The sequence below is a fragment of the Caenorhabditis elegans genome, chromosome X (assembly GCF_000002985.6).
Source record: "Caenorhabditis elegans chromosome X".
Lineage (NCBI taxonomy): Eukaryota > Metazoa > Nematoda > Chromadorea > Rhabditida > Rhabditidae > Caenorhabditis > Caenorhabditis elegans.
In genome coordinates, this window is record NC_003284.9 from 95,523 (window position 1) to 122,706 (window position 27,184).

The following is a 27,184-nucleotide window of genomic DNA, read 5'->3' on the forward strand; positions in this document are numbered from 1 at the left end:
TTTTTCTCGAAATTAAATTTTTTTTAAAACTGATAAAAATCGATATTAAACGGTTAAAAACCGAAAAATGAACTTTTTTGAACCAAAAAACTTTTTTTTCGGACATTTTATTCGAAAAAATTCAAAAAAAAAAAAGAAAACAGAAGAAAAAATATTAAAGGCACATGAGATTCCAGAGATAAAACTTTAGGTTAAAATACGGTGAAAGATTCGAAAAAAAAATCGGTTTTGAAAGTGGAATTCAGGGAATTTAGATATGTGGGAACGACGACAAAATCAGGCGGTAAATTTTTGAAAAATTTGCTATAAAAATTCAGATTTTTTCCGGAAAAATTAGAGATTCTTGACACTTTTTAGAAAAAAAAAATCGAAAAATTTTGAGTTTTTCAGGAAATTTTTGAAAAATCCGCGAATTTTCAAAAAACTCGAAAAATTCTCAAACTTTTCAGGAAAAAATCGGAAGTTTTCGTGTTTTCAAAAAAAAAATTCCGAATTTTCCAGAAAAAATTAGAAATTTATGTGAATTTTTTGGAAAATTTTTCCGAAAAAAAAATCGGGTAAAATAGCAAATTTTTTAGGGGGGGAAAAAGGAAAATTAGGCTAGTTTTCTGAAAAAAAAATTGAGATTTTATGAAAAATTTCAGGAAAATTAATGTATTAAATGGCAAGGCAGGGGGTATGGGGAGAGATACTTTTTTTTTGAAGATTAAAGTGAATTTCAGGAGATAAAATGGGATAACACGTGGGTTAAATATGGGTAAAATTATGGATAAAAATGCAGGAAAATGCAGTTTTTTCAGCCAATTTTCAGCTTAAAAATCAATCCGAGATCCTAAGCCGCTTGGAGCTGAGCGGATTTGTGACTCCTTGACGTTTTCCGGCTCCAGATTTGATGTGTGGCTCCAGGCGGTTTGTGGAAGAGAGCCGAGCAAAGTGAACCTTCTGTGTATCTCGTATCGATAGAATCAGACACTGAAAATTGGAAAAATTATGGTTTTTTCCAACTTTTAATCACAATTCTGAATATTCTCTTTATGAAATTCGAAATCCTCGCCGATTTTTACATTAAAATCATTTTTTCTGAGTCTCTAGCTCAATTTTGGAGCTTTCGGGTTACTACTGTAGCCCTAAAAGTACGCAAACACCGACTACCGTAACCCAATACACTGGATTTTACGCAATTTTGAGCTAGAGGTCTGAAATTTTCGGGTTAGGAGAAGAAAAGAGCGGGAAATTCGATTTTGATAGTGAAAATTTTCGAAAAAGTATTTGAAATCTGTTTTCGCGCAAGATTTTCGTGAAAACTTCGAATTTTACAGTTTCATTTTCAATTTCGGTTATTAAATTCGAATTTCTCGTCAAATTCCACATATTTAGGCTTTTTCCTGAGTCTCTAGCTTAAAATTTGAATTTCCGGGTTACTGTAGCCCCAAAAATACGCAAACACCGACTACCGTAACCCAAAACACCCGATTTTACGTAATTTTGAGCTAGAGGTCTGAAATTTTCGGGGTTAGGGGAAAAAAGGTAGAGAAATTCAAATTTTGAAATGAAATTTGCGGAAAACAGTTTTTGAAATTTAAAAATTTGACTTTGAATTCTCAGAAAAAAGTCAATTTTTTAAATCAAATTTCCGGGTCTCAGAGGTGTTTCTCAAACATTTTTATGGTCAAATTCGAATTCGCCGCCGTTTTTCACTCCAAAACGAGACATTTCAGATCCATAGCTTGAAATCGCGTAGAATTCGGTGTTTGCGTACTTTTGGCGCTACAGTAATCCAGAAAAAATCAGATTGCTGCTAAAAAGCCTAGAAAACAGTGATTAGAAGTGGAATTGAGCGGGGAATTCAAATTTCTCAGTGAAAAGTTTATATTTTTCAAAAAAAAATTTCGAAAAAATTTTTTTTTTAAAGAAAATTTTCGGATTCGAAGTGAATAATGGCGGCGAAATCGAATTTGAAAGTGAAATTTGATGAAAAATTAGGGTAAAATCAAAAATTTCAGATTTTCAGCCCGAAAATCCAACAAACCTCTCCGCGGTGATTGAAATGAAACGAGGAAACGTATGGAACAGGGAAATCCGTGGAAACGCGGTGTATGAAGCCCAACGACGGCTCGAAAAGCTGTAAAAAGACTTTTTTTTTTTCAAGAGAAATTTCAGTTTCAAAAAAAAAAATTATTTTTTTAAGAAATTTTTTTTTGAAAATTTCCAAAAAAAAAATTATTTAAAAAATTTTTTTTTTTTTGAAAATTTCTAAAAATATTTTTTGGCCATTTTTTTTTTTCAAATTTCCCTTCTTTTTTCCAATCCTTTTTACCTTGAAATGATGATTCTTCGCGTCTGCAATAATGACATTTCCATTCTGATCAATTTGTGCTCCGGCGACGTAGGTAAAATATTGAGTGTTGAGAATGTGCTCGGCTGACAAATTGATTCCAGTCTGCAAATTTTTTAAAAATTGTTTTTTCAAAATTTTTTCAGGTAAAAATTCAAATTTCCCTTCAAATTTCGTATCTGAAACACTAAAATTTAAAAATCTATGAAAAATTCGGGTTACTGTAGCTAGAAGAGTACGCAAACACGCGCAAGAGCCCTCCAAAAATCGAGGAATATTAAAATTTGATCATAAAATTTCAGAAAAGTTCTTAAAATCCGGTGTTTTGGGTTACGGTAGTCGGTGTTTGCGTACTTTTGGGGTTACAGTAACCCGAAAATTGAAAATTTGAGCTAGAGCGTCCGGAAAAGAGCTCAAAATATGTGGAATCTCGACGAGAAATTCGAATTTAATAACCAAAATTGAAAATAAAACTGTAAAAATCGAACTTTTCACGAAAATCTTGCGAAAACGGATTTCAAATACTTTTTCGAAAATTTTCACTATCAAAATCGAATTTCCCGCTCTTTTCTGCTCCTAACCCGAAAATTTCAGACCTCTAGCTCAAAATTGCGTAAAATCCAGTGTATTGGGTTACGGTAGTCGGTGTTTGCGTACTTTTAGGGCTACAGTAGTAACCCGAAAGCTCCGAAATTGAGCTAGAGACTCAGAAAAAATGATTTTAGGGTGAAAATCGGCGAGGATTTCGAATTTCATAAGGAGAATATTCAAGAATTGTATTAAAAGTTGGAAAAAACCATAATTTTTCCAATTTTCAGTGTCTGATTCTATCGATACGAGATACACAGAAGGTTCACTTTGCTCGGCTCTCTTCCACAAACCGCCTGGAGCCACACATCAAATCTGGAGATTGCGCAAAGTGATTTTTAAAATTATATTTTGAAAACTTTCACTAGCAAGTTCGAATTCCCTGCTCTTTTCTCCCCCTTGTCCGAAAATTTTTTCAGAGCTCTATCTCAAAATCGCGTAAGATCCGGTGTTTCGGGGTGTACGGTAGTCGGGTGTTTGCGTACTTTTGAAGCTACAGTAATCTAAAATTTTTCAAGTTTGAGCTAGAGATCCCAAAATTGGATTCTAGGGGTAAGTTTAGGGTGTGGTGAATTCGATTTTTTGTCTGATTTTTTCCAGAAAAAAAAATTTACCGCTGAAATGACTCGAATAATCTCAAACTTCACATCTTTCCATTTTGAATCGTCAAGTCGTATAAGAATAACTTTCTGTGTATTACCCAAATCAGTAATCACTACAGTATCACCAGATGTGGCGATAAAGCTCGGCAAAGAGGTTCCCGAGAGAACAAAAGTCTCATCGGAAACCGTTTTTCGGCGATCGTCAACCCGAAAAACGCGAAGTCGTGGATCTTCTTCTGGCGGTCGATCCATTGTTATAAGATTTCCTCCAATAGTTCGAGCCAAACCGCGTGCCGGATGAGAAAAATCGATTTTTCGGTCTTTATACGAGCAGAATGTGCTGCTTGCTTTGTGCGAATTTTTGAGATCTATGAGACGAATCGATGGACGACGTTTTGAATTTTCCGAGCAGAGTACAGCTATTTGTGATCCTTCCTGCAAAAAAAATAGAATTTTATAAGGTTTTTTTATTGCCAAAAAAAATTTTTTTTTTTTTTTTTGAAAATTTTCAAAGTTTGTTATAAATTAGAATATTATATATGACCCTAAAATTGAATTTTCAAATAGCAAATTTTAGATTTTCTATAAAATCCGGAAAACTTTTTTTCGGTCAAAATGTTTTTTACTGAATTTTCGGATATTTTTTGAGCATAATATTTTCAGAATTTTAAAGCATTTTTTCGAAAAAATAACTTTTTCTTCAGGAAAAATTTAGTTTTTTCCTATTTTTTCTGAAAGTTTCGAAAAAAAAAAACATTTTTTTTTGGATTTTTCAAAATTATTTTTGAGCAAAAAACTTTCAAAGTTTGTTTTAAATTGAAATTTCGATTATTCTATGATCAAACTTGCAAAAAAAAAATTTTTTAAGGAAAAAGCATTTTCAGAATTAAAAAAATTAAATTTTCGAATTTTCTATGAGAATTTTTTTTTAGGAAAAAGTTCCTTTTTTTCCTAATTTTTCTGAAATTTTCGCTGAAAAAAATGTTAAAAACTAGTGGGAATTAAAAAAAAAAGTTTTTCAAATTTTCACAATACAAAATTTTCAAAAAAAAATTTTCTTGCGAAAATAATTAAAATTTTGTTAAAATTGAAAAAAAAACCGTTTCCAATAAAAAATTTTAAATCGATTTTTTAAAAAATATATTCCGAAAATTTTTTGAAAGAAATTTTAATTTTCAGACGAAAAATAATGTTTTAAATCTTTTTTCGGGTGGAAAAACGTGATTTTTGTTGAATTTTTAACTAAAAATTGGAAAAAATTTCAGATTTTTCATGTTTCCGGGTGAAAAACTTGAATTTTCTGAATTTTTCCTTGACTTTGAATTCTCGAATTCTAGAATTTTTTTATAAATTTTTAAAATTAAAATAGAATTTTATTTTTTAAAAAATGGTGTTTCCTTCGAAATTTTTCTGAAATTTCTACTGAAAACATCGAATTTCGATTTTTTTAACTTTTTAAATCTTATTCGATTTTCAATTTTTTTTTTGAAAAATTCTTGAAATTTTGCTAAAATTGAAAAAAAAACTTGAATTTCACAGATTTTTTTTGATAATATTTCCAAAAAAAAAGATTTTTCACTAGAAATTTATTTAAAAAATCGAATTATTTTAAGATTTCTCATTAATTAAAAAAAAAAGTGAATTTTCTGAATTTTTCACTGAAATTTTCCTTTTTTTAAAATTAAATTTTTCCAAAATTTCCAAATAACCACCTTATAAACAGTAATCGCCGATGGATTTTGAATTCTCGAATCCTTGATATCCTCAAATTTCGCAATTTTCTTATCGCATCCAGCGTAAATCTTCACAATTTTCGATTCTCCCTTAAATCCTCCATCACCTTCACAGAAATATGGTTGATTTGTGATGTACCATGAGTCAGATTTCGTGTCAAAAGTCACTCCAAGTGGGTAGGTTAAGTCAAGTTTTGCAGAATCCACGGGCATTTTCGACAATTTCTTCATTTTTAGGTCTGAAAAATTTTTCAAAAAAATTTAAATTTTTTTTTGTGAAAATTCTCAAAATTTGATTTTTTTTTTGATTTACAGGAAAATTAAAAAAAAAAACCTTTTTTTTTCATTTTTAAGCCAAAAAAATCGAAAAATTGTTCAAATCACGACGAAAAAATTTAAAAAAAAATGAAAAAAAAAAATTCAGAAGAACTAGGAAAAAGCTAAAAATATTCAAAACCGTTTTTAGCGAAAAAATCAAATTTTACAGAGTTTTTATGACGATTTCCATGTTTTTTAATATAAAAATTCCGATTTTCTGGTTTAATTCTTTTAAATAATTTTTTTTATTCAAAAATCTCGCATTTTCAAGGCGAAAAATCAATTTTCCACGACTTTTAATGCGAAAATCGTGTTTTTTTCAGATTTTTCGGTTAAAAATCAATTTTTTATGTGAAAATCCTTTTTTTCAGCTTGAAAATTAGATTTTCGTGAGTTTTTTGTTTTTCTGTACGATTTTTTTTTTACTTTTCACTGAAAAACTCGATTTTCTGATGAAAATTTCTGTTTTTTGGTCAAAAATCGCGAAATTTTTCGTGAAAATTCTCAAAATTTGATTATTTTAGAGTGAAAAATTCAAAAATTCGAATTTTTGATGAAAATTTTATATTTTTTCACATATTTCACATACCCGATTTCCGATTTTTCTGGCACTTTTACATAGCTTTTTATGACGATTTCCATAATTTTTCATATAAAAATTCCGATTTCCTTAAACTCGATTTTCTGATGAAAATTTCTGTTTTTTTTTGTTAAAAAATCGCGAAATTTTTCGTGAAAATTTTAGACTTTTTCACATATTTTAACCCGATTTTCAATTTTTCTGGCAGAAATACTCGAAATACAAAAAAAAATAATTTTTGTGCACTTTTACAGAGAATTTTTATATAAAAATTCCGATTTTCTGGTTTAATTCTTTTAAATAATTTTTTTTATTCAAAAATCTCGCAATTTCAAGGCGAAAAATCAATTTTCAACGACTTTTAATGCGAAAATCGTGTTTTTTCAGATTTTTCGGCTATAAATCGTGCAATTTTTCGCTTAAAAATCTATTTTTTATGTGAAAATCCTTTTTTTGGGCTTGAAATTAGATTTTCGTGAAATTTTTTTTTTCACTGAAAAACTCGACTTTCTAATGAAAATTTCAGATTTTCCATGTTTTTTGACAATTTTCGACAAAAAAAGCTGCGATTTTAGTCACTTTTTTGACAGAAATCGCAAAATTTCTAGGCAAAAAACGAAAATTTAACTTTTAGGCTTCAAAATTGGAATTTCTACGTTTTTTTAAATCGGAAAATTGGAATTTTTCGGATTTTTTTTTCAGATTTCACACAATTTCTAGGTGAAAAATCGATTTTTCTACACTTTTTTGCACATTTTTCACGATTTTTTGGGTTTTTTTTTCAGGGAAAAAAAATAAATGTTTTATGAAATTCACAATTTTTTTTCAATTTTTAAGCCAAAAAAAAAAAAACGAAAATTTGTTAAAATCACGATAAAAAACTTTGAAAAAATGAAAAAAAATCGCTTTTTTTTTACTTTTCACTGAAAAACTCGATTTTTTGATCAAATTGTCAGATTTTCCACGTTTTTTTGGCAATTTTTGACAAAAAAATCTGCGATTTCAGTCATTTTTTGACAGAAATCGCGAAATTTCTAGGCGAAAAAAATAATAATTAACTTTTTAGGCTAGAATTTTTATAATTTTGAAAGAAAAAACGCGTAATTTCCAAACGAAAACATGGAATTTTTTGGGATTTTCTTCAGATTTCACACAATTTCTAGGTGAAAAATCGTGTTTTTTCAGATTTTTTGGGTTTTTAAGAGAAAAAAAAAGGTACGAGCTCGATCCTTGGATAAATGTTTTATGAAATTCGCCTGGGAAACATTGGATTTTTGCAGAAAATCGTCTCTTTCAGCATCTTCAGATTCCGAATCTGATGATAAATAAATAATATCCTCCTCGGTTTTGATTGCTTTTTCCTTTGAAATTTGCAAATTTTTGAGAATTTCCCACGCATTTGCGGCGGTTTCCGGTGGAATTGCCGGAAAATATGCGGTTTCTTCGATTTCTGACTCGATTTTCACGTCGTTTAAGCCATTTTCAACGAAATTCAGATCTTCTTCGGCCACTTCTTCCGCACTTTTTTGAGATTCCGACCAATCTGACAGTGATTCGTTGTAGTCGAGCTCCTCGAGCTCCTCTGGCTCATCAATTCGTAAATTTGAGGTTCCGGGAACAGTTTCAATGGATTCTTGAGGTCTCGGCGAGAAAAAATTCAAATTTTTGACGTTTAGAATGTCCTCTTCGGTTAGTGCAGTTTGACGGGAAAAATGAAGCTGGATCTTTTCAATCTGAAAATTTCAAAAAAAAATTTGGCTTTTTCCTAGTTTTTCTGATTTTTTTTTCATGTTTTTAAAGTTTTTCGTCGTGATTTTAACAAATTTTCGTTTTTTTTTTTGGCTTAAAAATTGAAAAAAAAATTGTGAATTTCATAAAACATTTATCTTTTTCCCTGAAAAAACCCCAAAAAATCGTGAAAAATGTGCAAAAAAGTCGAGAAAAATCGATTTTTCACCTAGAAATTGTGTGAAATCTGAAAAAAAATCCGAAAAATTCCAATTTTGAAGCCTAAAAAGTTAATTTTTATTTTTTCCGCCTAGAAATTTCGCGATTTCTGTCAAACAAGTGACTAAAATCGCAGCTTTTTTTGTCGAAAATTGTTAAAAAACATGGAAAATCTGAACATTTCATCTGAAAATCGAGTTTTCCAGTGAAAAATTTAAAAAAAACTCACGAAAATCTAATTTCAAGCCGAAAAAAAGGATTTTCACATAAAAAATTGATTTTTAACCGAGAAATTACACGATTTAAAGCCGAAAAATCTGAAAAAAACACGATTTTCGCATTAAAAGTCGTGGAAAATTGATTTTTCGCCTTGAAATTGCGAGATTTTTGAATAAAAAAAATTATTTAAAAGAATTAAATCAGAAAATCGGAATTTTTATATGAAAAATTATAGAAATCGTCATAAAAAGCTCTGTAAAATTCGATTTTTTCGCTAAAAATGGTTTTGAATATTTTTGGCTTTTTCCCAGTTTTTCTGATTTTTTTTTTCATTTTTTCAAAGTTTTTTGTCGTGATTTTGACAAATTTCCGATTTTTCGGCTTGAAAATTGAAAAAAAATCGTTTTTTCATGTTTCTATAGGAATTTTATACAAATTTCTAGCTTTTCCTTGACCTTCAAGCCTGTTTTTAGCTTTTTTCACTATGATTTTTCACATACTTTGTTGCGAAAATACGTTTTTATTACACAGAAACAAGGAAGCCGCCCCGTGGATATCGATTTTTTTGGTTTTTTCTCCATTTTCGTGCTTTTTTTTACAATTTTTCATGAGTTTTCATCAATTTTAACAATTATCTGCTTTAAATTTAATAGAATCACGCAAAAAATAAAGAAAATCATGTTTTGTTCCGGATTTTTTTGGATTTTCATTTTTTCATCCATTTTTTTGCAATTTTTCACATTTCTGTTGATTTCCAGAGTTTTTTTTGCTTACCGCAAGCTCAACATTTTGCACATCTATCGCTGTAAGCTGCTGCACCGGCTCATTCGATAAAATCTTGCCGAAAATCGATAAAATTCGATTTTTCTCGATTTCTGGGTCATCTGGAGGTCCCAATAGCTCATTTTCATCGTCCATTATAGAATATTACCTGTAAAAAATTGGAAAATTGCTGAATTTTACTCAAAAACACGAAAAATTTATCTGAAAATCGTTGAAAACAATTAATTGTCGTAGAATCTTGGGTTTCGACATGTGTCGTCAGCTGCGGTGTTTGCGTACTACACACATTTCAAATGGAGGGAGTTTAAATTTGGGTTTTCTGGATTTTTTTCGTTTTCTTCAATTTTTTGTAGTGTTTCAAAGATTTTTCAGAAATAAAAACAGGTATTTGACAAATTATTCATTTCTTCTAGTAAATCAACACAAAGAATTAAGGAAAAATCTAGAAAATTGGGGTAAAAACAAGTAAAAAATGCACTAAAAACCAAATAAACGACACTCAGACAAACGCTTAGTAGCTTAATTAGATTTCAACCATATTAAACGAGATTTCAACCATATTTGTTTAGAAAATCCATATTGCATTATATTTGCTCCATATTAGATTAGAAATCCATGTTAGATTAGATTTCCTCCATATTTCATTAGAAAACAAATCTAATCTAATATGGTCGAAATCTAATCCAATATGGCACGCTCTCAGCCATATTTGATTAGATTTCGCCCATGTTAGATTAGAAATCTCACGAGAAATGGGCGTATTAAAATAAATAAATAAATAAGAAGAAAACGGAAAGTGCAAACGCGTAGGGCTTAAAATTTTTAAAATTAAAATTGAAAAGTTTTAAAATAAAATTATGATTTGAAAATAAGAATTATCTCCTGCAAATAATAATCTAAAGATGATGTCCGCTGACTGACTTTGACGAATCTCCGAAAAGTCTCCAACTGGTAATGTTTTTTTCAGAAAACACTTTTTTTTTCAAAATCCGGCAAGAAATTTCACGGCTACAACTGTGACAACTTCGATGGTTACAAACAACGAAATAACATATTCTATTAATTTAAATTAACTCCTACAAACCATTACTTTTTTCGGTATAGTTCGTGGAAAAATTATATCATTTCACACAAATGATACTAGAGCTCTTGCTGCGAAAAGAGGAAAACGGTTAACAAACTTTTTCAAATGAAAAACCTTGATATCAAGCCGTTCAAGTCTTCAAAATACATTCCCTCTACTCAGTTCATCTAATTTTCCTTAACTTATCGAAGAAACAACGCGCGCTACCACCACCAGCTATTTAACCGAACAGTTCATCGAAAGTTCATGTGTGCAGATTGGCCGAGTCGGTAAGAACACAGTCCAGAACACAGTCCTTACCGACTCGGCCAATCTGCACACATGAACTTTCGATGAACTGTTCGGTTAAATAGCTGGTGGTGGTAGCGCGCGTTGTTTCTTCGATAAGTTAAGGAAAATTAGATGAACTGAGTAGAGGGAATGTATTTTGAAGACTTGAACGGCTTGATATCAAGGTTTTTCATTTGAAAAAGTTTGTTAACCGTTTTCCTCTTTTCGCAGCAAGAGCTCTAGTATCATTTGTGTGAAATGATATAATTTTTCCACGAACTATACCGAAAAAAGTAATGGTTTGTAGGAGTTAATTTAAATTAATAGAATATGTTATTTCGTTGTTTGTAACCATCGAAGTTGTCACAGTTGTAGCCGTGAAATTTCTTGCCGGATTTTGAAAAAAAAAGTGTTTTCTGAAAAAAACATTACCAGTTGGAGACTTTTCGGAGATTCGTCAAAGTCAGTCAGCGGACATCATCTTTAGATTATTATTTGCAGGAGATAATTCTTATTTTCAAATCATAATTTTATTTTAAAACTTTTCAATTTTAATTTTAAAAATTTTAAGCCCTACGCGTTTGCACTTTCCGTTTTCTTCTTATTTATTTATTTATTTTAATACGCCCATTTCTCGTGAGATTTCTAATCTAACATGGGCGAAATCTAATCAAATATGGCTGAGAGCGTGCCATATTGGATTAGATTTCGACCATATTAGATTAGATTTGTTTTCTAATGAAACATGGATGAAATCTAATCCAACATGGATTTCTAATCCAATATGGACAAAATCTAATCCAATATGGTCGAAATCTAATCAAATATGGCTGAGAGCGTGCCATATTGGATTAGATTTGTTTTCTAATGAAATATGGAGGAAATCTAATCTAACATGGATTTCTAATCTAATATGGAGCAAATATAATGCAATATGGATTTTCTAAACAAATATGGTTGAAATCTCGTTTAATATGGTTGAAATCTAATTAAGCTACTAAGCGTTTGTCTGAGTTGGAGAATGTGTTTAGCAGCGGATTTGTGGCCTGGAATGCGGAGACCGGCGGGAATTGGAACACCTGAAAAGTATAGAAATTTTGAATGTTTAAATGCAAGCCATTGAGAATTTTTATAAAAATTGTTAAAAACTAGGGAGAAACCGGGTGAAAATTGTTGAAAATTCGATTTTTTTCTGACTTTCAATTCGAGATTTTTTTTTCAAAAATGATAAGTTTAACAATATTCTTCATTTTATATCTTTATTTCCATTGGAAAATTATCAGAAATGAATTTAATTTATTAAAAATTGGTACGGTAGCTTTAAAGGCTCATACCTCTATCCTTGTGGGAGGTCTCGCCACGACAGCTGGATTTTTATTGATTTCCAGAGATTTTACGATTCTCAAAGAGGAAACAGGCTATTTTCGGGTAAATCCTAGACAGGAGAGATATTTTTCACTAATAATTTAGAAAATAAGACTAAAAATTTGGCGAAAATAGTTTGAAAAGTGAGATTTCGAGGCGGAAAATCAGTTTTTAGGGGTTTTTTGGCTAAAAAAATTTTTTTTTAATACTCGCTACGTTCTATGTTTTTCTAAAAGTAAGATTCATTTTCCAAACGATTTTCAGAGAAATTCCTCTGAACAAACTGTGAAGAAAAATTAAACTTGGTTACTGTGTTTTTAAAGGCACATAGCCCTAAGTGTGTGAGAGGTCTCGACACGAAAAAAGCGGGAATTTTTAATTTTCAATGCACAATAATTATTTTTCGATATAAATAGAGAAAAAAATCCATAAATATTTCGTATTTAAAAAAAAACCAACCTGACTCTCGCCAAGACCGGGAGTCCTACCACTGCTGCCAAGCTCGCCGAGCCCCAAATTCTTCGGTGTTACCAGTGGTGATCGGAACGGTGACTGGGACGCCAAATGTGGTGATATTTGTGGTCCATAAAGCCCGGCAGACGCCAGCGCTGCGTACGTGTACAGTTGACTGATCTGTGCTTGGAATAGCGGGGAGTTTTGATGGTGTTGCTGAAGCATCAGAAGTGGAGACGAGATTGACGGTTGTAAGGAGAAATTCGAGGTTGCTGTCAGGTTCAGCGGGTTCGGCTTCATTCCTTTTTTCGTTGGCGGCTGCGGCGGTGCAGTCGTCGATGGCGTTGTGGAGGACGATAGGGATCGTTTTCGGCATTGTCGGGACTCATCTACAGGGGATGAGGTGGATGGAGTCGCTGAGGAGGCCACACTGCTTGACGGGGAGCACACACTGAAAAATAAAAAAATTATTGATTTTTTCTCTAGAAAATATCGATTTTCTCGACGATTTTTGGATTTTCAATCCATTTATTGATTTCATATAAAAATTACGGCTAATCTTTGGCAAGGATTTCTGGCTTCTCTCATAAATTGAAATGGAAGAGTTTGCCGAACTAGGCCATTTTAGCTCGGCCATACCTGGGGTAGATTTACGGCACGTTGTGTGTCGCGTCGCGGCTCGATTTTAGTTGTAAAACTAAACGTCTTCGTCCGTGTGGAGTATACGACTTTCCCAAGTGTTGTCCGTAAGGCGATTGTCAATGGAGCGCGAAAAATTCAATGAGGAAGGCCAGAACCCCGTGCTTCGAGACAATTTATTGATTTTTCGGTTAAAAAATATATTGACTTTCTTGAGCATTTGAACTTTTATTCAACAAAAAACAACTATCTATGCCGTCCCTTCAAAATTATTGATTGAAAAAATGTATCGATTTTCTGTTAAATTTATTGATTTTTCTATAATTTAATCGATTTTTTCAAATATTCATTGATTTTTGCTCAAATCATTATCGATTTTCCCAAATCTTACCTATCTGTTGGACTTGGTGTGCTGACACTGTGCGTCGTCGGTGAATCCGTCCCAAGAAGGCTCAGCGCCGAGAAATCCGTGTTGCCACGTGGATTTTGAGGTGGTGGAGGCGGCGGCGGTGCTTGTAATGACGTCATAAACGACGGAATCTCGTGTCGAATGTCCTTCTCGTCTTTGACATAACACATCTTCATGTTCATATTTGAGGAAAAGTCGGCGGTCGGCGGAGTGTGGGCGTCAGTAGTTACAAAGCGATATACGAACTTTTTGCCGATCACCTGAAAAATGTTCAATTTGGTTAGCAAGTTTTGTAGTTGAACATTTTTTGATATCTGCAAAATTGGCTTTAAAACTTGGAAATTATTTTTGGTTGCTCATATTTGTGCAGGCAAAAAGTGCCCTAGCTATAAAAATTGCAAATTTTTTGTATTTTCAGAAGAGTGTACTACCGTTTCTGTAGCTACGATATTCATTTCAAAAAACCCGAAAAATGTTTTTTTCAAAATGCAACAAATCATTAAAACTTGGAAATTCTTTTTGGTTGCCCATATTTGTGCAGACAAAAAGTGCCCTAGCTATAAAAATTGCAAATTTTTTGTATCTCCAGAAGAGTGTACTACCGTTTCTGTAGCTACGATATTCATTTCAAAAAACCCAAAAAATGTTTTTTTCAAAATGCAACAAATCATTAAAAACTTGGAAATTATTTTTGGTTGCTCATATTTGTGCAGGCAAAAAGTGTCCTAGCTATAAAAATTGCAAATTTTTTGTATTTTCAGAAGAGTGTACTACCGTTTCTGTAGCTACGATATTCATTTCAAAAAACCCGAAAAATGTTTTTTTCAATATGCAACAAATCATTAAAAACTTGGAAATTATTTTTGGAAGCCACAGAGAGTAAAATATAGTGGGAAGCCACAGAGAGTAAAATAATCGATGAAGCCACAGAGAGTAAAATATAGTGGGAAGCCACAGAGAGTAAAATAATCGATGAAGCCACAGAGAGTAAAATATAGTGGGAAGCCACAGAGAGTAAAATATAGTGGGAAGCCACAGAGAGTAAAATAATCGATGAAGCCACAGAGAGTAAAATATAGTGGGAAGCCACAGAGAGTAAAATAAACGATGAAGCCACAGAGAGTAAAATATAGTGGGAAGCCACAGAGAGTAAAATAATCGTTGAAGCCACAGAGAGTAAAATATAGTGGGAAGCCACAGAGAGTAAAATAATCGATGAAGCCACAGAGAGTAAAATAATCGATGAAGCCACAGAAAGTAAAATATAGTGGGAAGCCACAGAGAGTAAAATAATCGATGAAGCCACAGAGAGTAAAATATAGTGGGAAGTCACAGAGAGTAAAATAATCGATGAAGCCACAGAGAGTAAAATATAGTGGGAAGCCACAGAGAGTAAAATGATCGATGAAGCCACAGAGAGTAAAATATAGTGGGAAGCCACAGAGAGTAAAATAATCGATGAAGCCACAGAGAGTAAAATATAGTGGGAAGCCACAGAGAGTAAAATATAGTGGGAAGCCACAGAGAGTAAAATATAGTGGGAAGCCACAGAGAGTAAAATATAGTGGGAAGCCACAGAGAGTAAAATAATCGATGAAGCCACAGAGAGTAAAATATAGTGGGAAGCCACAGAGAGTAAAATAATCGATGAAGCCACAGAGAGTAAAATAATCGATGAAGCCACAGAGAGTAAAATATAGTGGGAAGCCACAGAGAGTAAAATATAGTGGGAAGCCACAGAGAGTAAAATATAGTGGGAAGCCACAGAGAGTAAAATATAGTGGGAAGCCACAGAGAGTAAAATAATCGATGAAGCCACAGAGAGTAAAATATAGTGGGAAGCCACAGAGAGTAAAATATAGTGGGAAACCACAGAGAGTAAAATATAGTGGGAAGCCACAGAAAGTAAAATATAGTGGGAAGCCACAGAGAGTAAAATATAGTGGGAAGCCACAGAGAGTAAAATAATCGATGAAGCCACAGAGAGTAAAATATAGTGGGAAGCCACAGAGAGTAAAATATAGTGGGAAACCACAGAGAGTAAAATATAGTGGGAAGCCACAGAGAGTAAAATATAGTGGGAAGCCACAGAGAGTAAAATATAGTGGGAAACCACAGAGAGTAAAATATAGTGGGAAGCCACAGAAAGTAAAATATAGTGGGAAGCCACAGAGAGTAAAATATAGTGGGAAGCCACAGAGAGTAAAATAATCGATGAAGCCACAGAGAGTAAAATATAGTGGGAAGCCACAGAGAGTAAAATATAGTGGGAAACCACAGAGAGTAAAATATAGTGGGAAGCCACAGAGAGTAAAATATAGTGGGAAGCCACAGAGAGTAAAATATAGTGGGAAGCCACAGAGAGTAAAATAATCGATGAAGCCACAGAGAGTAAAATATAGTGGGAAGCCACAGAGAGTAAAATATAGTGGGAAACCACAGAGAGTAAAATATAGTGGGAAGCCACAGAGAGTAAAATATAGTGGGAAGCCACAGAGAGTAAAATAATCGATGAAGCCACAGAGAGTAAAATATAGTGGGAAGCCACAGAGAGTAAAATAAACGATGAAGCCACAGAGAGTAAAATATAGTGGGAAGCCACAGAGAGTAAAATAATCGTTGAAGCCACAGAGAGTAAAATATAGTGGGAAGCCACAGAGAGTAAAATAATCGATGAAGCCACAGAGAGTAAAATAATCGATGAAGCCACAGAAAGTAAAATATAGTGGGAAGCCACAGAGAGTAAAATAATCGATGAAGCCACAGAGAGTAAAATATAGTGGGAAGTCACAGAGAGTAAAATAATCGATGAAGCCACAGAGAGTAAAATATAGTGGGAAGCCACAGAGAGTAAAATGATCGATGAAGCCACAGAGAGTAAAATATAGTGGGAAGCCACAGAGAGTAAAATAATCGATGAAGCCACAGAGAGTAAAATATAGTGGGAAGCCACAGAGAGTAAAATATAGTGGGAAGCCACAGAGAGTAAAATATAGTGGGAAGCCACAGAGAGTAAAATATAGTGGGAAGCCACAGAGAGTAAAATAATCGATGAAGCCACAGAGAGTAAAATATAGTGGGAAGCCACAGAGAGTAAAATAATCGATGAAGCCACAGAGAGTAAAATATAGTGGGAAGCCACAGAGAGTAAAATAATCGATGAAGCCACAGAAAGTAAAATATAGTGGGAAGCCACAGAGAGTAAAATAATCGATGAAGCCACAGAGAGTAAAATATAGTGGGAAGCCACAGAGAGTAAAATAATCGATGAAGCCACAGAGAGTAAAATATAGTGGGAAGCCACAGAGAGTAAAATAATCGATGAAGCCACAGAAAGTAAAATATAGTGGGAAGCCACAGAGAGTAAAATAATCGATGAAGCCACAGAGAGTAAAATATAGTGGGAAGCCACAGAGAGTAAAATATAGTGGGAAGCCACAGAGAGTAAAATAATCGATGAAGCCACAGAGAGTAAAATATAGTGGGAAGCCACAGAGAGTAAAATATAGTGGGAAGCCACAGAGAGTAAAATAAACGATGAAGCCACAGAGAGTAAAATATAGTGGGAAGCCACAGAGAGTAAAATATAGTGGGAAGCCACAGAGAGTAAAATAATCGATGAAGCCACATAGAGTAAAATATAGTGGGAAACCACAGAGAGTAAAATATAGTGGGAAGCCACAGAGAGTAAAATATAGTGGGAAGCCACAGAGAGTAAAATATAGTGGGAAGCCACAGAGAGTAAAATAATCGATGAAGCCACAGAGAGTAAAAAATAGTGGGAAGCCACAGAGAGTAAAATATAGTGGGAAGCCACAGAGAGTAAAATATAGTGGGAAGCCACAGAGAGTAAAATATAGTGGGAAGCCACAGAGAGTAAAATAATCGATGAAGCCACAGAAAGTAAAATATAGTGGGAAGCCACAGAGAGTAAAATATAGTGGGAAGCCACAGAGAGTAAAATATAGTGGGAAGCCACAGAGAGTAAAATATAGTGGGAAGCCACAGAGAGTAAAATATAGTGGGAAGCCACAGAGAGTAAAATATAGTGGGAAGCCACAGAGAGTAAAATATAGTGGGAAGCCACAGAGAGTAAAATAATCGATGAAGCCACAGAAAGTAAAATATAGTGGGAAGCCACAGAGAGTAAAATATAGTGGGAAGCCACAGAGAGTAAAATATAGTGGGAAGCCACAGAAAGTAAAATATAGTGGGAAGCCACAGAGAGTAAAATATAGTGGGAAGCCACAGAGAGTAAAATATAGTGGGAAGCCACAGAGAGTAAAATAATCGATGAAGCCACAGAAAGTAAAATATAGTGGGAAGCCACAGAGAGTAAAATATAGTGGGAAGCCACAGAGAGTAAAATAATCGATGAAGCCACAGAGAGTAAAATATAGTGGGAAGCCACAGAGAGTAAAATATAGTGGGAAGCCACAGAGAGTAAAATATAGTGGGAAACCACAGAGAGTAAAATATAGTGGGAAGCCACAGAGAGTAAAATATAGTGGGAAGCCACAGAGAGTAAAATATAGTGGGAAGCCACAGAGAGTAAAATAATCGATGAAGCCACAGAGAGTAAAATATAGTGGGAAGCCACAGAGAGTAAAATATAGTGGGAAACCACAGAGAGTAAAATATAGTGGGAAGCCACAGAAAGTAAAATATAGTGGGAAGCCACAGAGAGTAAAATATAGTGGGAAGCCACAGAGAGTAAAATAATCGATGAAGCCACAGAGAGTAAAATATAGTGGGAAGCCACAGAGAGTAAAATATAGTGGGAAACCACAGAGAGTAAAATATAGTGGGAAGCCACAGAGAGTAAAATATAGTGGGAAGCCACAGAGAGTAAAATATAGTGGGAAGCCACAGAGAGTAAAATAATCGATGAAGCCACAGAGAGTAAAATATAGTGGGAAGCCACAGAGAGTAAAATATAGTGGGAAACCACAGAGAGTAAAATATAGTGGGAAGCCACAGAGAGTAAAATATAGTGGGAAGCCACAGAGAGTAAAATATAGTGGGAAGCCACAGAGAGTAAAATATAGTGGGAAGCCACAGAGAGTAAAATATAGTGGGAAGCCACAGAGAGTAAAATATAGTGGGAAGCCACAGAGAGTAAAATAATCGATGAAGCCACAGAGAGTAAAATATAGTGGGAAGCCACAGAGAGTAAAGTATAGTGGGAAGCCACAGAGAGTAAAATATAGTGGGAAGCCACAGAGAGTAAAATATAGTGGGAAGCCACAGAGAGTAAAATATAGTGGGAAGCCACAGAGAGTAAAATAATCGATGAAGCCACAGAGAGTAAAATATAGTGGGAAGCCACAGAGAGTAAAATATAGTGGGAAGCCACAGAGAGTAAAATATAGTGGGAAGCCACAGAGAGTAAAATAATCGATGAAGCCACAGAGTTTTGAATTTTTTCTTGGCAGTGTGCTAACTTTTCCGACGGATGTGACACAAAAAAAAGGAAAATTGGGGATTTTAGTTGAAATTAGGCCATAGTTTCAAGTTTTTGACCCGCCATAAAACAAATTTGACTAATTTTTAAGAAGTGTCTCGTTATGAAATTCGGTCTTTTGAAGCTAGTTTTTGGAAATTATTTTTATTTCGAGCCGGAATTGGTGAAAACTCAGTTTTCACTCATTTTTTTTTTGGTATTTGTCGACCTAAAAATAATTTTTCTTTTACTTTTATGTTGTGTTTAAAAATATAATTTTTCAACATTGTAATGTAAATGAAAACAATTTTCCAAAACTTTTCGAAAAGCTTTTAATGATATTTGGTAATTTGAGCATCATGTGAGCATTACAATAATTTACAATCAGGTTGCCACTCCTCTTCATAACATGAAAATAGCAAGTCGCGCCGTTCTTCTCTACCAGGTGCTCGACAAGAAGGGCGTATTAGAAACTTTCTCGGAACTTAAGCTTCATTCTCCTGGAAATGAAATTGTCAGATTTTCAGACGCAGAGTTCTGGATTTCGCGATTCGAGAGCGGAAACCACGATTTGAATTATGATAAGAGGTAACGCCAACTATAGTGAGTTGTAGTTGTTATTCTCTCAGATTGGAACCGCTATCTGCAATCCGCTCTCCTATACAGATGCTTCGAAAAACTGCACTACGGCTACGCAATGTTTTTCGGTTAGTTTTTGGTCTCGGCGATTTCCGGGACCATTTTAGATCTGCTCTAAGAAGATGGTAGTTTTTATATTTTTGCTTGAAATTTTGCTCGAATTATCTAAATCCCTAAAAAAATTTTGCTCTCGAAACCGTGGAGGTTGCGAAATATTACTAAATATTTTCCAGACCCCGAAAAGTAATCCACATCTCCGACAGCCAGGTCGCAATGCGAGCTTGCATACTTTTTGACGCCCTAAACGAGATACCAATATTCGAATCGTATCGTAAATTCTGTAGACTTGTTTCCAACTCCATGGAATACCGCGATTACGAGTTTTGGTACTACCTGTTCTACCATGGAAATAAGGAATTGCATTATGTTCAAAGGTTGGGAAATTATTTTGAAAACTTTCAAAAAAGTGCTCGAATTTCAGTGAGGAGCCACCGCAAACTTCTTTTGTCGACTTACCGATACAGATCGTCAGCGATATTTTGGATGGGTCAACTGTACTGGATCGGTGAGCATGACATATATATATATATATATATATATATATGGGCCTATTTCTACCTCAAATGTTACAGAATGATAGTCCGAAGAGTCTCCCGCAAGCTTGAAGCTCTTGTTGATAAAAATCACCACAGTATCAAAAGTGTTGCTGCTCATTCGCTTCACGATGAATCCGAATGCAAACTAGTCATTGATGGTGATTTGGTGGAATACTACAATTCTCCAGAGGGATGCAAGATAAGGAAAGATTGTAGAATGGATGGAATACTCATTGGTAGTGGTGACTGTTTGGAACTTGTCATGGCAGATTTAAAAGCAATTCTCCAAAATCCGAAGCTCAAATTGAGAATGTTCAATGTAAATATGAGATGTTATATTAAGAGTGAGGAATATCGCGTTGAGTATGGCACAATACTCAAGAAGGTTCTGAAATTGTTGCCTCATTTGCTGAATGTGAAGAAGTTGAAACTTGATAGCAACTTCTTGAGGGATAAGGAAAACAATTACGAACTTGCGTCAGTGCTTTCTCATTTCAAACCCGGAACGCTTGAACATATGATCTTGGGGTTCCATCGCGAGTCGGATATTCCCGGGTTCGAAAAAGCTGTCCGTTTGAAACAATGGTTACAGGCTAAAAACATTAAAATGTATTGGAAGGTCGATGGGCGAATCCCTCTTGAGCATTTTCTTCATTTTACGAGTGTCAATCTGGAAATTTGGAACGGTTCCAGAAGAAATGTTATTGATATTCGAAACGTAAGCTTTTTGTTTTGAAAGGGTAACATCTCAATGAGATATTTTAGCTGCTCATATTTCGCTTAATTGTGAAAAATGAAAATAAGAAGTATGAGCCTAAGCCTAAGTCTAAGTCTAAGTCTAAGTCTAAGCCTAAGCCCAAGTCTAAGCCTAAGCCTCGTCTAGGCCTGTTATTAATTTTCAATTAGCTAAACTCATTTCAAATTTGTTTACAACAATTAAAGAAAGCAAATATTCTAAATTCCAAGAAATAAATCTATCAATTGGTACCAATGTACATATGTATGTATTCATTACTATGTTCCCGTTTCACAATAGTTTTGAAAGCCAAACACATAGAAATGACAAAATGTAATTTTGTTTTCAGATTCTCATAGAATCTCCACACTTTCGATACGGCAGATTCAAGTTCTCTCCAATCACAATCAGAGGTCTTGAGCAGATGTTTGACCCAAACTTGGACAGGCTTCCACTCGACTGCCGTATTAATTACCGCACTAGGCACCGTGTTTTTGTGATTAATTTTGCTTATCACAGTGAAATTCTCATTTTTCCTAACTTTACTGCATGATTTCAGTTGTTGTCTAATCTCCTTGTTCGCAATAAAAGTAATTTCTTAAAAAATATGGTGGTAATCAACACGTCATACGGTATACTTTAAAGTTGCCCAATATCATAGTAAAATGTATCGGAAAAATCTTTGAAATTTTCATATTTACTGTCAAATATGGGCAACTACTAACTTAAGCATTTCTGGAAAAAAAGTCCAAAAGATTTGACTGAAAATTTTGAAAATTTTTGGAGTTGGACTATTCATAGATTATTCATACATTGTTCCCACTAACGATATAGTACCATCAAGCTATACTTAGACTTTTTCACCCTGTAACCCTCCTCTCACGTGCTCGCGACGACTCCGCATTCTCATTTTCCATCGCCTGCCCTCTTTTCAGATTCGTCTCTCTTTTCTCTATGTCTCTGGAGCACTTCTCTCATTCCCTCGTGCTTCTCCATAAGACCTCCCAACAAGAATAGCCACTGCGTATTTGCGTATTCTTTTCTCTTCGAGAGTGCTGTTGCACTTTTTTGTTGTCTTCGTTTTCTTTTTTTAGGCAGACTCATATTTTGTTTTTATTTTTCAGAAATGACCGAATCAGTACTGGAAAATCCAATTTTCATTCGATCATGCATTCTCAACGAAGTTCTTCACCGCAAGCCAATACGTGAAAGCTATAAGAATTTCTGCGAAAAACTAGGCGATGACGTCATGGATTACATAGATTTTGAGTTCTGGTTTTATCGATTTTATGAAGGAAATCATGATTTGAATTATGATCAGAAGTAGGTTAAATATCGGAAAATATTTATGTTTAAAGTAAAATATGAATTCCAGATTGGAGCCCAAAAACTTGTCGGATATGCCAATTAAAATACTTCAGCGGATTTTGAATGAACTGTGTTTTCGTGACAAGTAAGTCTTAAACACTTCAAAAAGTTCCTGATAGCCTTTCCCACATGTTGTTCCTGCCAATTTTTGTTGTTCCTGCCAATTTTATGAGATTACTAAGGAAAAGTCAATTTGTGGGTTTTTAGAGAATCAATTTTTAGAGAATCACAGAAAAAGGGTCACCCTTTCATTGGGTCTTACAGCGAATGGGTACGGATCTTCGCTGCGGGACCCAAAAAAGAGCTGGACTTAACTGACACGCCTACTTCTCCTGGGGCTCACTGAGCACGTGTTCGCAACTTTACGAAAACGTTTCAAACTTAAAAAACTGTTTCCCATTAGAAAAAATTGGAAATATCAAGCTTACGCAAAAACCTTGGAATTTCAGCATGTTAATAAAAACAGAAATTAAGCTCCGCCCATTTCTTGGCCGTTCTGCAATTTTTAAAATTTATCCTCTTTTAACATAATTCCTTAAAAATATATTAGGACATATTCTGCAATGATAAAAAATAACTCTGAAATTTCCAGGATGGTCCTTCAAAAAGTTTGCCGAATCTTGCGAAAAGTTGTCCCGGAAATTGATGCGGCAGCTCACAGTGCAGTGAGTTTTCGAATGTGCAGAGATTGGACATTTCTCGAATTTTCTAAACATGAAATTGTATATCGAGAATTCGAAGGCGGTTGCATTGTGAAGTATGAGGATTATGCAAAACCTGTCATAGGAGGAAACCAGTTGGAATTGGCATTGAACGACTTCTCCAACTTTCTAAAATGTCCGAAGCTTCATCTTAAACATTTCGGCGTAACATTTTCAAGTGCTGTTGGGGAAGAAGCCCGTCAGGAGGTGATCGAGACGGTTGGAACTTTGAAATGGCCGAATTTAAAAACTGTATTTTTCAATGGAATCCATCAATCTGAAATCAAGCCCATGATAACTTGCTTCAATTCAGAGACAATCGAGCACATTATTCTAGACGTTTCTCGAGATTCAAGTAATTTTGAGTTGAATGCAGATGTCTATGAGTCGGCGAAATGGAAACATGCCAAAATTATTCAGATTTGCGGGGATTGCGAACTTTCAATTCCTTTTGCGAAAATTTTTACTGCAATAATATTTCTGATAAAATGAAGTAAAGCTGCCTTTTGACCAACTTCTTACTATTGAAAAACTTTCACAAAATTAACAGTTTGGAAAACTTACGACAAACTTTCTAGCGCCTTTTTTCAGCATCTCGACAATTTCCCTACCAACTTGCAAAAGGCGATTTTCCGAAGCTTAATCACGGACCCCATTGAAATCGCAAGGGTCTTCGACCCAAATCATGAAGGTGATGCAGTCAACATTCTGGAATACAATACAACTAGTTCACGATTCGTTATCCAGTGCGAGGCCTATAAGTTTGCAGTTGAGAAAAGAGATGATAGTGAAGAAGATCAGCCAACACTTTAAATAGTTTGCAATTATTATTTAGGTTGTATAATAAATTGTCATGTTTTATATCAATAAAATTATGTTTTGTATAAACTAAATTGAAATTTATAACTGTATCTTATTTGCGGCAGGTGAAAATGTTCAATCTTAACTGCAGAAAAACCTTGCTTTTCTTTGAAAAACTTCGAAAGATCTGTTTTGTTCTATTATGAACGGCTCAAAGGCAGCTCATCCTCAAGAAAGCCACGTTGCAGTATCATGATAACCTTTACGAAAAACAAAGATTGATGCTCAAGATAACCACATGTATACATATGTTACATAATAAACTCATTATGTTTTTATATCAAGATCGTTGAAAACAAAGCATGTTCATCTTTCTTGCGCATCTCTTTGTTGATATTTGCCGCTCATGCTCATTGCAATACACCTGCCGCACCTGCATGTAACAAGTTGGGCAATAAACATGTACATTTTTGGTTCCGCCTACTTGCCTATAAAAACCGGCTATAAAACGACCAACTGGACGTGCAACATACATACTATACGTTTTTAGTGAGCGTTTTCTTGAATACTTGCTATTTTTAGTCCCCTCAATTCATAATTGACAAACAGTTATCGCTAATTTCTACTGAATAACTGTTGTGCACAATTTCCCAGCCGGAATCAAACTGAACATGCCAGCCTATATCATTCGAGAAGTTGCTAGCAATGTTAGTTTCATCAAGCGGTAAGTTTTTGAACTGTAGGATACTATGTAATCACAAAGTACTACAATCCTTATTGAGTTGAACTACCGTAGTATTTTGAAAAACCTATTACGGGAACAATAAATCATGAGAATGCGTACTTGGTGCATTTTATTTGACGCGCGATATCTCTTAGCGAAGACTACAGTAAGAACTCAAATAACAATAGATATTGAAGCTCTTACTGTAGTTTTCGCTAAGAGATATCGAGCGTCAAATAAAATGCACCAAGTACGCATTCTCATGATTTATTGTTCCCGTAATATTTCAATAAAGTACACTTTTCAACAATGTTTGTATTCCAATTTAACGTGACGTTTTTGATATTATTAATTTTTCAGAGAAAAACTAGACAAAGGAGTCGAATATTTCCGCAAGGCGATCGATAACACTTCGGAAAAGTTTGACATAGGTGTAGTTATTGGTGAATTATCTTCACATCTTTGTCACTTTGGTAATAAAGTTACTTATGAATGAACAAACAAGAAGTGGATGCTCCATACATTCTGGAACAAATACCAAGGCATTAGCTAATGGGCAATATCAAAACGAACTTGCATTGAATGACTTCTCCTGGATTATGAAGCTTCCGAATCTTCAACTTAATTCTCTTGTTGTCAGCCTTTTGTTGGATGGAGTCGACAGGGAAATACGTTCTAGAAGAGTTCAAGCCAGTCTGAGCAGTTTAGAAACTAGAGAAATCTATCTTGGAGGAATTTGCTTTAACGAATTGACTTCGATTCTGCCACATTTCAAAGCAGGAACACTCAAAGAAATTTCTTTGGACCTAATAAACAAGGCTATCGGAGACGCATCACAACAAGAACGGAATGCGAAGCCACCTCCAACAGCTGAAAAACTGTGGGAAGTAGCAAATACGGGACAATGGAAAATGGCAAAAAAATTAACCATCTCCTGGAGAAGTCATACGTTGATGCCAATGGAGTATCTCTACAACTTCGATCCATTCGAGCTTCATCTAATCAGATTTAATCCTGAAGATGCAGTTAAGATTAGAGATGTAAGTTCAGACTGACAAATCTGAAGTTTTATACAACTAAAATGTTCCAAGTTATCTGCAAATGTCGAACATTCGTATTTGGGTATTTCCCGGCCATCGATTTTTTCTTCCCTGAAGAGGTCGCGAGAGTCTTCCAGCCAGACTACGAAGGTGGTTCAGAAGGATCGATCCGTTACCGCAATTCCACTGCCGATTTTCTCATCAGTTTTGAGGAAAAGGAGTTCAAGATTGAGAAAGTATCTCAAAACTAACTAATATTTTATGATAATGGGACTTTTCGTGCATTTTGTGTTTTATTTCAAAACTGTTATCTATAAAAATTTATTTACAATACAACTGTTTCTTAACAGAACAACAGGTCATATTTTCGAGACAGAATTGACATGAATCTGGGAAGAGGAGAGATTATATTTGATAGTGAGATTCAGGACTGTGGATTTTTTTGTGTTTTTTCTGAAAAAATCATTTTTTGTTTTCACCGGAGCAAAAAATCATCGTAAAAATTCATAAAATTTGAAATTTAGTTACATGTAAGATTTTTTCAAAAAATAACGCTAAAAAATGTAACCGGGTTACAAGTATGCTCAAAATACTAATTTTTTGAAAAAAAAAACATTCTCAATTCCATTCTTTTTTCGGATTTTCGGCGAAAAAACACTTTGTTCTGTTTTCGCAAATTTATTTTTTTTTGCTTTTGGGACTTTTTTCTTTTTTTTGTGAAATAATTTCGGTCCCAGATATGGCAGGATTCTTCTTAAAAATATGTGTGTACGGGGCTCGGCGAGTGGCACAAAACGGAGCGGTGTGGACAAGTTCGAAGAATTTCCAAAAAAATCGATTTTTTTAGACCGAGATCTGAAAAAAGTTGAAAATAGAGTTTTTTTTTGAGAATATTCGTACTTTGTGTTTTATTTTGCATTTCTGAGTTTAAAGGGAGGCACATCTCGTCAAAGTTGTTTGTCCGCATGCATGTCCGCTAATCATCTTTGAGAGTTTCTGTAAAAAATAACTTGGTATTTTTTTTCGATTGAATTATGAATTACCTCGGATTTGTAAGAATTCCTACCCTGTTCTTATCACATCGATAACTTACAGAAAGAACGGGCGAAATTGGTCAAGGTCAACGATTTCTACAACGAGGACAATCTGCTTGGGCAAGAAACTCCAGTTCGAATTCCCGCCATGCGAGCATTGGTCGCATTGTCGTGCCGAGACCAGTCGTCGTTAAAGGCTGCGCCTTTAATCCGGAAGCCTATATAAGGAGAGGAGTACGCTCATTAATCATCATTTTTTAACGTTCAACCTGATGCTGTCGTTTCTTTCTCCTTTCCCGTTTACTCTGTTTTGACGATGCAATTCGTCTCTTTCCCTTTATATAATAAACCCTTATAAGATCGATCAGTGTGTGTGAGTGGCAATTCATACAAAAACCTTTATTCATCCAAAGACTTGTTCGTTCGCTTTCCGAGCATACGAAGTAGTGGTATCGACAGTTTCTTCCGCGTTTTTGCTTGAATCTTCGTTTTTAATTTTTGTTCCGGCGGCTGTAGTTGGAGGGTTCTGCAATAAAAAATTGTAATGCAGAAGAATATAGCATCAAAACACTCACAATTGAAATACCCATAGACTCCGCATATTCGCATCTATTATCGCATTGATCTCGTCAGAATAATTAGTCGTATTCTCATCATCCGAGCAAAGCATTTCATAGACACGATCTTCGTCAAAGTCTAATTCAGCGGAGAAATTCATTGGAAACAGGTATCCGCTTGAGCTGGAGCATATGAATTGACGATAGTTGCAGTAGATTG

The 27,184-nt window shown here is 34.3% G+C and overlaps 5 protein-coding genes across 5 annotated transcripts; 3 read left to right on the forward strand and 2 right to left on the reverse strand.

Annotated features, from left to right (window-relative positions):
- Positions 1–91: 91 nt before the first annotated feature.
- Y73B3A.4 (RING-type domain-containing protein) lies at positions 92–9,255 on the reverse strand. The gene is made up of 7 exons (NM_075672.3): positions 9,097–9,255; positions 7,376–7,889; positions 5,238–5,497; positions 3,538–3,960; positions 2,318–2,440; positions 2,030–2,122; positions 92–972 (listed from the first exon to the last, which is right to left on the reverse strand). The coding sequence occupies exons 1-7, from the start codon at positions 9,238–9,240 to the stop codon at positions 820–822; spliced, it is 1,710 nt and encodes a 569-aa protein (NP_508073.1). The 5' UTR covers positions 9,241–9,255; the 3' UTR covers positions 92–819.
- A 2,193-nt stretch (positions 9,256–11,448) lies between these two features.
- Positions 11,449–13,507, reverse strand: elk-2 (ELK transcription factor homolog; the record flags this gene model as incomplete). Its single annotated transcript, NM_001374929.1, has 3 exons — positions 11,449–11,538; positions 12,284–12,728; positions 13,308–13,507. 3 exons carry the CDS (start codon positions 13,505–13,507, stop codon positions 11,449–11,451), a joined length of 735 nt encoding a protein of 244 aa, NP_001362039.1.
- A 5,670-nt stretch (positions 13,508–19,177) lies between these two features.
- On the forward strand, positions 19,178–21,292 carry fbxa-221 (F-box domain-containing protein; the record flags this gene model as incomplete). Its single annotated transcript, NM_001374930.1, has 6 exons — positions 19,178–19,356; positions 19,398–19,475; positions 19,641–19,841; positions 19,889–19,972; positions 20,040–20,721; positions 21,089–21,292. 6 exons carry the CDS (start codon positions 19,178–19,180, stop codon positions 21,290–21,292), a joined length of 1,428 nt encoding a protein of 475 aa, NP_001362042.1.
- A 565-nt stretch (positions 21,293–21,857) lies between these two features.
- On the forward strand, positions 21,858–23,696 carry fbxa-222 (F-box domain-containing protein). Its single transcript, NM_001374931.2, has 4 exons — positions 21,858–22,062; positions 22,115–22,192; positions 22,700–23,163; positions 23,400–23,696. Exons 1-4 carry the CDS (start codon positions 21,866–21,868, stop codon positions 23,465–23,467), a joined length of 807 nt encoding a protein of 268 aa, NP_001362041.1. The 5' UTR covers positions 21,858–21,865; the 3' UTR covers positions 23,468–23,696.
- Positions 23,697–24,140: 444 nt separating this feature from the next.
- fbxa-16 (Tetratricopeptide repeat protein) lies at positions 24,141–26,757 on the forward strand. Its single transcript, NM_075669.4, has 3 exons — positions 24,141–24,333; positions 24,694–25,373; positions 26,469–26,757. Exons 1-2 carry the CDS (start codon positions 24,281–24,283, stop codon positions 24,827–24,829), a joined length of 189 nt encoding a protein of 62 aa, NP_508070.2. The 5' UTR covers positions 24,141–24,280; the 3' UTR covers positions 24,830–25,373; positions 26,469–26,757.
- The last annotated feature ends 427 nt before the right edge of the window (positions 26,758–27,184 follow it).

Bases quoted from the DNA above. Each gene is read 5' to 3' on its own strand.
- fbxa-16 (NM_075669.4), top strand. From the start codon at position 24,281: ATGCCAGCCTATATCATTCGAGAAGTTGCTAGCAATGTTAGTTTCATC. The intron at 24,334-24,693 runs GTAAGTTTTTGA...TTAATTTTTCAG, and splicing joins AATGTTAGTTTCATCAAGCG to AGAAAAACTAGACAAAGGAG.
- Y73B3A.4 (NM_075672.3), bottom strand. From the start codon at position 9,240: ATGGACGATGAAAATGAGCTATTGGGACCTCCAGATGACCCAGAAATC. The intron at 5,498-7,375 runs GTACCTTTTTTT...AAAATTTTTCAG, and splicing joins TTTATCCAAGGATCGAGCTC to ACCTAAAAATGAAGAAATTG. The intron at 2,123-2,317 runs GTAAAAAGGATT...GTCTTTTTACAG, and splicing joins CGAAGAATCATCATTTCAAG to CTTTTCGAGCCGTCGTTGGG.
- fbxa-222 (NM_001374931.2), top strand. From the start codon at position 21,866: ATGACCGAATCAGTACTGGAAAATCCAATTTTCATTCGATCATGCATT. The intron at 22,193-22,699 runs GTAAGTCTTAAA...TGAAATTTCCAG, and splicing joins GAACTGTGTTTTCGTGACAA to GATGGTCCTTCAAAAAGTTT. The intron at 23,164-23,399 runs GTAATTTTGAGT...GCCTTTTTTCAG, and splicing joins AGACGTTTCTCGAGATTCAA to CATCTCGACAATTTCCCTAC.